We start from the raw sequence: 11,750 nt of genomic DNA, 5'->3' as shown, positions 1-11,750 counted from the left end.
ATTGTGTTTGCTTTGAAAATCTGGAGACACTATTTATACGGTGAGAAATGTTATGTGTTTACTGATCACAAAAGTTTGAAATACTTGATGACTCAGAAAGAGTTGAATTTGAGACAGAGACGGTGGCTAGAGATACTAAAAGATTATGACCTGGTTATTGACTACCACCCAGGGAAGGCTAATGTGGTTGCAGATGTACTTAGTCGAAAGTCGTCATTGCTTGCACTTAGAGTGATGAACGCTCATTTTTTATTAATAAAGACGATTCGCCACCAACCGTAGCGGCACCGTCTACTAAAATTTGCCCATTTCTAATGCATTTACCCAGAATGTAGAACGAAACCTATGTTCCTTCAACGAATTCGAGAGTTGCAAGATAATGATCCTAAATTGGTGTTGAAACGACAAATAGTTCGAGACAAGTTGAGTTCAGAGTATACCATTGATGATAATGGTATGCTGCATTATCGTAATAGAATTTATGTTCTGAATAATTCAGATTTAAAAAATGACATTCTTTCTGAAGCTCATAGTAGCATGTATTCCATTCATTTGGGTAGCATGAAAATGTATTGTGATTTGAAAAGAATGTATTGGTGGCCGGGCATAAAACGGGAGATTTGTGAGTTTGTGGCAAAGTGTTTGATTTGTCAAAAAGTCAAAGCAGAACATTAGGTACCAACGGGTTTGTTACAAGCTGTCATGATTCTTGAGTGGAAATGGGAGCTTGTCACGATAGATTTTTGTATCTAGATTACCTGTGACTCCTTGAAAGAAAGATTCAACCTGGGTGATTGTTGATAGATTAACTAAGTCAGCACATTTTATCCTGGTCAGAACAGATTTTTCACTTGAGAAGTTAGCAGAATTGTATGTATCAGAAATTGTGAGGTTACATGGGGTTCCCACATCCATTATTTCAGATCGGGATCCGAGGTTTACATCGAGATTTTAGAGTAAATTACAAGAAGCCCTGGGTACAAAATTAAATTTTAGCATAGCATTTCATCCTCAGACTGGCGGGCAAACAGAACGAGTAATTCAGATTTTGGAAGATATGTTAAGATGTTGTATATTCGAGTTTGGTGATAGCTGGGAAAAGTATTTACCGTTGGCCGAATTTGCATATAACAACAGTTATCATTCCAGTATCAAAATGACACCTTTTGAAGCTCTTTATGGGAGGAAATGTAAGACACTATTGTATTGGTCGGAATTGAGTGAATCCAAACCAGTGGGAGTTGACTTGATCCAGGAAAAGAGAAAGTTCAGATTATCCAAGACAGTTTGAAAGCTGCTTCTGACCATCAGAAATCATATGCAGATTTGAAAAGAAGAGATATAGAATTTGCGGTTGGTGATCGAGTGTTCTTAAAATTCTCACCGTGGAAGAAAGTATTGTTGTTTGGCAGAAAAGGGAAACTGAGCCCAAGATTTATTGGACCATACGAAGTAATTGAAAGAATCGGCCCAGTAGATTATAGATTAGCTCTGCCTCTGGAACTTGAGAAAATTCATAACGTGTTTCATGTATCGATACTAAGATAGTAGGATCTGATCCTTCACACGTGATTCCTCTTAGTGAAATTGAACTGCAACCAGATATGATGTATTCGGAAGAATCGGTGAGAATTTTGGCTCGAGAGGTTAAAGAATTATGGAATAAATGAGTACCGCTAGTAAAAGTATTATGGCAACATCATGGTTCGGTTGAGGCTACTTGGGAAATAGAGGAATCGATGAGATCACAATATCCAAATCTATTTCCAGGTAACAAATTTCGAGGATGAAATTTCCCAAAGGGAGGGAGAGCTGTAACAACCAATTTTCAGTGGTGTCTGAAACAGTGGTTTGAGACCACTAAATCTGACAAGTGAGCTTGTAAATTTTATTATATAGTTTTTATGAGTCGATTGTGAATTTAGAAAGGCTTATGAATTAGTGAATTATGCTTTAGAAATATTTGTGAGATTAATTGGTTTTGAAAATGAGGTATCGAGACCTCAATTTTATAAAACAAGCTACAAATATTTTTATAAATATTTACAGAGCATCATTAAGGTAGTATTAAAGTTTTGTTAGAAAATTTTAACGTTTCGATAGTTAATTAACTAAAAAGGACTAAATTTGAAAAAGGTGCAAAATTTGTTAATTAAAGAAATAGTGATGAAATGACTTAATTAATGAACAAAGGAGGAATTAAGGAGCAATTATGCCTAAAATAAAGGCATGAGGCGGCATAAGCAGAAAAGAAAACAAAAATCATGTGATTAAAGGGTAAAATTGTAAATTTTGTGAAATTAACTTATAAATTGAATTCTAAACTTTTCTAGGCTATTCTTCTTCAATTTATCAGTCAAAAATGCCATAGGAGAAGGTTTGAAGCTGGTTTTATTTATTTTACTTCATATAAGTTCAATTCTTGCTTTTTCCTTAAAATTTTTGTGGTTTTGAGACTTTTACAATTAGGTCCAATTATCCATTTCATTAGTTTTTGATATTATGGGTAATTTTAAAGTTACCATTGATGAGTGCTGGATGTTTATAATGAATTAACATGGATTTGAAGCTTTAATTTTGTTATATGATGATTTTATCTTGAAATTTTAATAGAAATTGATTTTAAGACCTAATTGCGAAGAAGATTAAATGTTAGGGTTTGAAATTAAATTCTATTTATCAAAGGCTGTGTAATAGCTTATAATATTTAGATAAAGTGTTAATTGAGAAAAATTAGCTCATTTGATGAGTTAATTGGTAAGGGACTAAATTGTAACAATTGTAAAAGTTAGGGTAATTGTGTAATTTTGAAATTTAAAGGGTATAAATTGTGAAGTGGACTGAAATTGAAATATATGCTAATGAATGAAAAATTTTATATTTTAGATCAAGAGCCCGTAGATCAGTAAAAAAAGGGAAATTAGTTGAATAGTCCCTAAACTACTACCAATTTTAGAATTCAATCCAGGTAAGTTCAAAAGGTTAAACTTTTATGATTATTGTTAATTTAGGAATGATATAATATATTTATTCATATTTTTTTGTTGAAATTAAGATTACTGTAAAAGTATGAAAGTTGAATTGAATGTTTAAAATGCGTAGAACGCAGGATTGAGTACGATCGTTCCGTGGAAAAGAATGAATTGACGGATATGACCATGGTTGGACCATGGCAATATTTAAATGTAAGACCATAGCTAGGCTATGGCATTTTAATGAAAAGACCATAACTGGGTTATGGCATCATAAAGGTAAGACCATGGTTAGACCATGACAATATATATATACATGTGTAAGACTATAGTTGGGCTATGACATTCTAATGATAAGACCATAACTAGGTTATGGCACTACAAATGTAAGACCATGGCAGGGCCATGGCAATGCATGTGTAAGACTATAGTTGGACTATGGCACAAAAAGAACGATGTACTCATATCCGTAAGTCGTTCTTTGATTCAGTAAAAAATTGTAAAAAACTTATGTGATTGAATTGAAAGATTTATAGATTATTGTTGATATTGATCTAAAGGAAGTGTGTTTATTGATTTATATTGTATTTGATAGGGAAAAATGTATGACTTATTTACAATTTAATTTATTATATTATATTAAGTTCGGTAAGATCAATGTTTAACCTAATAAACTTACTAAGCTTCATTAAGCTTACTTGTGTTGTTTAATGTTCTTGTAGATTAACGTGTAGTTGGGAGATCGGATCAACACATTAAGCTACACTATCCAGTTTAATCCGATAGTTTTTGAAATGTAAATTTTGGTTTATATGGCATGTATAAGGTTGGTTTGGCAATGAAATAGTTTGAATTGTGGTTGTGAATCTTAAATATTTGTATGTATGTAACTAGTAGTAGAATTTGATAAATCAATGAAATAAGTTAAATAGATAAGTAAAAGTAATTGAAATATTTGTGACGTTATGTCATGTTGAGAACATGTTTTAGCTTGTATTGATTGCTTGGTTGGGATATATTGGTGTATGTGAATGTTAAGTGTAGGTTAATGTCAAAATGGGTGAGAAAAGTGACCTTAAAATTACCTATTTTCATCCACACGGGTAGAGACACGGGCATGTGCGGCACACGGCCATGCACATGGGCGTGTAGTCTGGCTGTGTGTCCCTTGCACCTTAAAAATTTCAAACAAAATACCCAGGTTTTTACACACGGCCTAGCACACGGGTGTGTGGTTGGCCGTGTGACCCAAGTCAGAGAGTTACACGGGTAAGGATACAGGTTGGGACATGGTCATGTGCCTCATATCAAATGCCCACACAGCCTAAGGTATGGACGTGTCTGCTCACACGGTCGGCCACACGGGCGTGTGTCCCCTGCTTTTAAGAAAATTTTTGAGGTTTTGGGAAAAATTCCCCGAGTACCCGGTTTAGTCTCGATTCACTTCTAAGGTGAATATTCGGTCTCAAGGGTCCATCTAAGGGACAATATGAGTGTTATATAATTGATTCTTAATATGTGTAACAAATGTTGGGAAATGTCCGTATTTAATTTGTAAAGTTCGGTAATGCTCTGTAACCCTGTTTCGGTGACGGATAAGGGTTAGGGGTGTTACAAGTCGTCCAGACTAGAGGACTATCAATATTCTGTACTCACAATCACCCACTTGACAGGCCCTCTTAACAAGCCCTTCCACCTTTCTTAGATGGGACAGGCACCCGCTTTTTAGGTGTGGATACTCCTCAAGTGTGTACACACCCTCAATGCAATGAAGGCCCACTTGGGCATAACAACCTTATACTAACTGAAGACATAACAAAATGAGCCCCATAAGGCACGTCCTTCACGTATTGCATGATGACAACTTCCTTCATAACAATTTGCCACATCACACTAGAGGACAAGAGAACCTCTCTTATAAATACTCTCCCAACGATGAAAAAAACATCGACTCTACAACCTTTAAAGTACTCTAGGCAATTGCCATCTCTCCCAGCAATCAGTCTGTCCTCTTATTCTTTTTTAGCTCTCCACATCTTTAAGTGAACTAGCCTCACCACGACTTAATCCTCCCTACCCTCCTTTTTGTAGTATCAACATTAATACAATTTTTTATTTTATAAAAATCAATCCTCTTTTGTAAAACTATCCGTTACCATATAATTTCTAATTGATAACCTACTCTTTTTTACCTTTCATTATTTTTTAAAATATAAAATTTATATATAAAATAATTCCCAAACACTTTTATTATTTGTACTGGGTTTCGCCACCTAATATACTCCCCTTTAAGAATTTAAAGTGAAGGTTATAAGTTGTTTAAAAATTATATAAAAAAATACAAATACAACATAAATTTCAAAATCATTATGGAATTAAAAAAGTTTAACATAAACCCTTGAAAATAAAAGAAAATGATTATGGAATGAAAGAGAAAATAAAATGAAAAAAGTTTAACATAAACCCTTGAATGCAAATCCAATAGAAAAAGGCTATAATGTGCATATGTACAAAATTTCATCCACCACTGCATGGGGGGAAATTTAACAGTGGTACAACAATTGGGACAACAAGAAGCACCCATTCCCCTTCTATCCACCAAATTACAGAATCTACAACACTTCCTAAAGGTTCTTTTTCGAAATACCATCGTTTCCTACAGAGAAAAATTCTCACTGTGGTATCGAGTTTTCATGAGCTTCTGAGTGAAGGCCGCTGCTGTTCCACTTTTTCTTCATTCAAAGTATTCATCGTCCTTCATGAAGATCTTCTGAGGGAACAGCAGTCCTTGAGATATTGTCATTGTCGAAAACGCTTAAGCCAGAGAAAGGACCAGAAGAGAACATTGATGATGTTTCGTCTGACTCAAAAGTAGTAGAAGACTGCCTCTGGTTGGGCCGGTTGTTTGAATTGGTTAACATGGAATCTTGATATTCCGTAACACGCTGCACCATTTTTAAAGACTGTACTACTTCACCCATTGTGGGCCTTTGGCTCGCTTCCGGAGCTACACAAGCAGCTGCAATTGTGCAAACTCGTATGAAATCTTCCTTCGGGTATTTCCCTCCAAGCCTTGGATCGGCAAGCTCCTCCAACCGATCCTTGTCTCTCAGGATTGGCCTTGCCTGAAAGCAGAACAGCCAACTTGTAATTAATATACGAATATTCTCTGCATATTCCCAAATGCTTTAATCCAGGTAATTACTTACCCAAGTGACAAGGTTCTCCTGTCCTGATGGTTGTGACATATCTACAGGCGTCCTTCCAGTGAGTAACTCAAGCAGTACAACTCCATAGCTGTAAACATCACTTTTTACCAGTAGATGTCCGGTCATAGCATACTCAGGAGCTACATACCTATAAATCAATCCCATTTTACCTCAGTGTTAATTGAAACAAGAGAGCAAGATACAAGAGTGGTGTACGGAACTAACCCAAATGTGCCCATTACACGAGTGGACAGGTAATTTGTTCTGCCTTCAGGTGCTTGTTTCGCAAGGCCAAAATCAGCAACTTTAGCATGAAAGTTGTTCTCAAGTAATATGTTGGATGCTTTGAAATCTCTGTGGATGACACACGGCTGGGAGTCCTCATGCAGGTATGCTAGTCCTCTTGCAGCATCAAGGGCAATCTTCATTCTGGTGTCCCAGTCCAGTGGACAATTTACTCCCAAGGGGCCTGAGGCAAAACAGGATCAAACTCAGTGCCACGTATTAAAAGCAACTCCAGATAAAAGGATAAACATCATTGAATGAGCTACCAATTGGTTAAAATTTAGAGAGCCAAATTACCATGGAGCCATGCTTCTAAGCTTCCATTTGGGACAAGCTCATAACAAAGCAGGTTCTGTGAAGCATCGCGACTGCTATAGTAACCTACAAGCTTCACAAGATTACGATGATGCAACCTGCTAAGCATCTCAACTTCAACTAAAAACTCTTTATCTCCTTGAGGCCCTCCACTGGTAAGCCTTTTAATAGCTACAGCTGTACCATCACTTAAAACACCCTTGAAAACTCTGCCAAATCCACCCTCCCCTAGTATGCTCGCAGGTGCAAAGTTGTTTGTTGCTTCTTTAAGTTCTTCATACTGTAAAAACCTTGTACTGCTTGGGTGGGGAAGAGACCCTGCTTGTGCAACCACATCAGCAGTCCTTGGCTTTACTGAAAGAGAACAAAAAAGAACCTGAGCACTCATATAACATTTCTACTCTGCAAAACTAGATTAAAACCATAATGCAAAATCTGTATTCCTGTTTATAAGGTTTAACTAAAAGTGCAGAATCACACAACTTAAGCTTTAGTATTTTTTTGGTTCTGCTTATATTTAGGGTTCTGAACCTTTTTTGCCTAAATAGTGAGATTCAGTTACAAAATTTCTTTTCAGTCATCCTACAAGAGGAAGATAGAGGAAAACAAGTTCTCTTTTCCACAAGTCATCCACAACAAAACTGATCATGTGATCAATTGCCAGTTCTAGAAAATTTTGTCAAAATGATAAAAAATATTAAACCTCAGAGGCAGCCAAAAAATGTCATTGCGCTTAACATACCAGGTTCTGTAGGAGATGCTTTAGGCTTAGCCTTTCCCTCACGGAATGTACATGAACAAATTATGAGCACAGATACTATAGCAAAAACCAGTATGCCAGCAGATATACCAAAGACAAGAATCAAATCCGAATGCTTCCCCTTGTTTGAAGGGCTTGGTGATTTAGCATTGGAGGATTTATGTGCCGGTGCAGCTACTGGTTCAGGAAGTACGGCAGGTGCTGTAAACAAGATGCTGAGCTTTGTCAGGAAAAATAAAAGAAGATAACATACCATAGCCTAAAAAACTACTTCCAAATCAATAAAAAAAAAAAGCTTTTCAAAGTCACTAGACAAGAGCAGAATTTTGGTCATCATAATTTACCTGGGGAAGGTGCTGGAGCTTCAAACCATGTAAAATTAAGGACCTCGAAATCTCCAACTATATTTGGGTCAAACCGAACCCTATGCATCACAAGTGAAGAGTTTATTTTAGATGCATCAAGAGCAGAGAAACTGATCCCTGTGTGTGGAGTAATATCCATGGAGATATTTAATCTAGATAAACTGAGCGAATAAAAATTGATAATCTCAATTTGAGTAGGCAGCAAATGAAGCTGAGAAGATAATTCGGTTAGAAAAGCACGCCAATTCGCGTTTTGTGAGACATTTAAAAGGAGAAGGTCGAGCTTTATGGGATACACACAATGGCAACCATGACTCCCTCGTTTCAAAATTGAATTTCGTTTGCAACAATCTGGCAAATTGAGAAAATACACATGTAAGCATCTCATCATACACAGTATAAATATGAGTTAGCAAATTAACAAGTTCTTTCTTTATCATTACCATCTGCATAGAAGTAGCATAAAAAGAAGTTGACTTATGATATTTAATGAAAATATAATGAAGAAAATAGAATATAGTTTATTAAAAGAATGTTTTTGAAAATATCTTACTAGACACTTCAGGAGATAATGGTGGTTGAGCCAAACCAGAAGGAATTTCCCCAGGACTGATCTGTGTAGGGGCAATATTTGGCAAGTTTGCACCAGGAGGCATCGAGGCACTCTTCATTGATGGTTTCGACATGGTAGGAGGGTGACGGACCGTTATAAGTGGACCATAAAGAGGAGGTTGGGCTGGTGCTATAAGTGTTGGTGCACCATGAGGTGAAAAATGTCTTCGGTGTGATCTATGGATCAATGGCAGATTGGAAGGTAAGGGAAGACCAGAAACAGCTGGTGCACCCTCACGAGCTCTAGTGGGAGATTGTACTGGTGCTTGGCGCAGATTATTCGAAAAATCAGCACTGGCAACGGAAATTGCACAACTCACAACAACTACAGCTTTCACAAAAAACGAACAGATGTTTCCCAATGCTCCTGTTAAGTTATATTAAGAATAAAACTCAATCACTTAAACAACCAAACATATAACAATGATAAAATGTTTCTCAATATCCAGAACGCATAAGGAATAACAAATTGTGAACTGCAAACATGAATACACTCAAATGCTTTCTTTCATAAACCTATGCAGCTAATATCTACTAATAGTCAACCTTGTTCTTTCTCTAAGGCTCTTATAAGGTTCTGATTTTCTCCATATTTACCCAAAAGACAGTTATAGTTATAGCATAGAAGCAAATAGTAAGCAATTTACAGTCTCTTATCAATTTCAGGGTTTTTTTTCCAGAAAAAAAATAAAAAAGATGGAAAGAAAAAGTAAGAACTAACAAAAATTATATTTCAAGCTAAACCTAAATAAGTGCTTTATATGAGTCAATGAAACCTTTCCTTTTATATCTCTGGTTCAAATTGTGCAATAAAACGTAAAAAGAAAAACGAAATTCATATCTGAACCAAGCTTCATACAAATCTTTAGCTAACTAAGTCCTCAATATTTTTTTAACAAAAAATCAAATTTGGAAATCAAGAATAGCTCAAATTTCTACACAGTAACAGAAAAGCTAAAAGCAATTAAATTACCACTGGGATTCGAAAGAACAAAACTCGACATCACCGATGCCGTTGATCGAAACCGGAGAAAACTCAGATCTGGAGAGAGATTTCAAATAAACCAACGGCGAGATCACAAGTTTTCAAGTGAGCATAAAAAAACAAAACGAATACAACGAGTAACAAACTTATTTGAGAATTGCAACAGCTCACTGAGTAATCGACGGTGGAGATAATAACATCACCAGAATCAAAACTCGTACGCAATGACTCGGACTCGTAATTGCCATTACTGAGTTACCGAGTCCAAGAACTTTAACTCAAAAAAAAAAACTCAACCTCCAAAACGCCAAAAAAAATTGAAACAGAGAAGAAAAGAAGTTGATTGTTTAATTGTTTGTGGAACTGAAAAAAAAAACCGTTGGCTTTAGCTTTGTTTCTCTCAGTTATCAGTAGCTGAGAAAGTTGTTTCTTTTTTTTTTTATAAAAATAATATTTCGCCCATTCTTTTTTGTTTTTTTTTTTTGTTCACCAATTCTTTTGTTACTTTTTATTCTTTTTATTTTGTTGCTCCTTTTTTCGATGTCTGTAATCTAAATCTATAGTGACTTTTATTTTAAGGCTTAACGTTCGCGTTAACGATAAAAGAGACATAACGGTTAAAAAAAAAAAGAACACGTCACCACGTCAAAAGATCTTCTATTATGTAGGTAAAGGGACTTGAATTCAAGTTGGTAGGAAGGTTTTTATTTATTTATTTATTTATTTATTTTCGTGTCTGTTTAATTTTGGAATTTCGTCCAATTCTATACTTATTAAATTTTTATTTATGATTTCATCATTTTTAGAGTTAAAGTATAATTTTATCATAATTAATTTTAAATTGAATCATTTAATAGAAATTTATATGATAACTTTTTCGTACTAAGAACGTCAAGATTTTTTTTGTGTCATGGGATTAAAATTTTAATTTCGCAAACCTCACGGCGTTAGGCAAATAAATGAATCCAAATAGAACATAAAATGCACAAAAAAATATTGTATTGAATTTTATTTATAGTTGAGCTCTCCAGATATTATGGTATAGATTGAGATTGAGATTAATATCTATCTACAAGATGAAAGTCTTAAGAGATTTAAACTCTACACATTCTTATCCTAATAAAAGTACAAGTTATTGGAGTGTTAACATTTTAACTAAGATCTAAGTAGACATCCTTGAGTTTTTTTCAAGTAATGAGTTAATCATGTCGAGTTGAATCCAAATGAACATGAAAGATCTAAAATGTGCACCTCAATTGTGGGTTCCTTAGCGCGGCCCGTAACACTTGCAGATCAATTTTTATGAGGTTGATGGATATTTCTTTTAATAAATAAAATTGAAAAATAAATATTAAGCTTTTATATGCTAACGTGCATAAAAACAGTCAAAATCCCAACCGTTGGATTGATGCTGATAGTTGCTCTTGCCGTTCATTGTCATTTTGTAATAATCAAAGGAAAACGTAAGAATGAGACATGATCAACAGCGTTTTGGCTTATTTATTAGAACAGAAAAGAAAGTCCAAATATGCATGTTAAAATATTAAGGTCAAAGCAAAAGAGATTAAGGTTTTCATATTAACTTAAAAAATTAAAGCCAAATAAGAGGAGAAATAAAGAAAACACAAATTAAAAAGAAAGAAAAAAAACAGCAAAGGACAAAGAAATGAATCCAAAACAAAATCTCAAACCATTTCCAGTCAGTGACCATGGAATGCAAGCCAGAAGATACGAGTGAATAAAATCCGATTTGATTTGAAAAATTCGATTAAATATTCAAATTTTAAATTAAATAGTTTGAGTTAATCGAGTTATTCGGATTAACTTGAATAAAAAATTAAATTTTTCGATTTAACTCGAATATGAATTATACAATTTGAGTTATCCGAAAAACCGAATAAGAAAAGGTAAAACTACGTCATTTTAATAAATGTTTACTTCTTCTAAAGTTAAAAGTCAAAATTATTAAGTTAAAAGGCAAAATTATGCCATTTTGATAAATATTTACCCATCAGCCTTACTTTCTTTCTCGAATCCCCCCACTTTCTCTTTTTCCTTTACTCAAAATTAACCTAAAAGCTTTGATTTTTAACTTTGATTCCTTTCCCCATGCAACATTAGATATAAATAATATGATTCGTTCACTCGATTCGAAATTTTTTGACTCGATTTGTTTCGATTAAAAAAATTTTTAAATTGAGTTCGATTACTAAAATAGGATTCGTCAACTCGACTAACTTGAAATTT

At 34.6% G+C, this 11,750-nt stretch overlaps 1 protein-coding gene across 1 annotated transcript; it reads right to left on the bottom strand.

The window, feature by feature from the left end:
* Positions 1-5,424: 5,424 nt before the first annotated feature.
* On the bottom strand, positions 5,425-10,049 carry LOC107946003 (receptor-like serine/threonine-protein kinase ALE2). The gene is made up of 8 exons (XM_016880187.2): positions 9,492-10,049; positions 8,460-8,885; positions 7,886-8,257; positions 7,524-7,742; positions 6,764-7,135; positions 6,407-6,650; positions 6,182-6,329; positions 5,425-6,097 (listed from the first exon to the last, which is right to left on the bottom strand). Exons 1-8 carry the CDS (start codon positions 9,520-9,522, stop codon positions 5,720-5,722), a joined length of 2,190 nt encoding a protein of 729 aa, XP_016735676.1. The 5' UTR covers positions 9,523-10,049; the 3' UTR covers positions 5,425-5,719.
* Positions 10,050-11,750: the final 1,701 nt, after the last annotated feature.

This window comes from Gossypium hirsutum, chromosome D12 (assembly GCF_007990345.1).
Source record: "Gossypium hirsutum isolate 1008001.06 chromosome D12, Gossypium_hirsutum_v2.1, whole genome shotgun sequence".
Classification (NCBI taxonomy): domain Eukaryota; kingdom Viridiplantae; phylum Streptophyta; class Magnoliopsida; order Malvales; family Malvaceae; genus Gossypium; species Gossypium hirsutum.
This window is presented reverse-complemented; position numbering and strand designations above follow the sequence as displayed.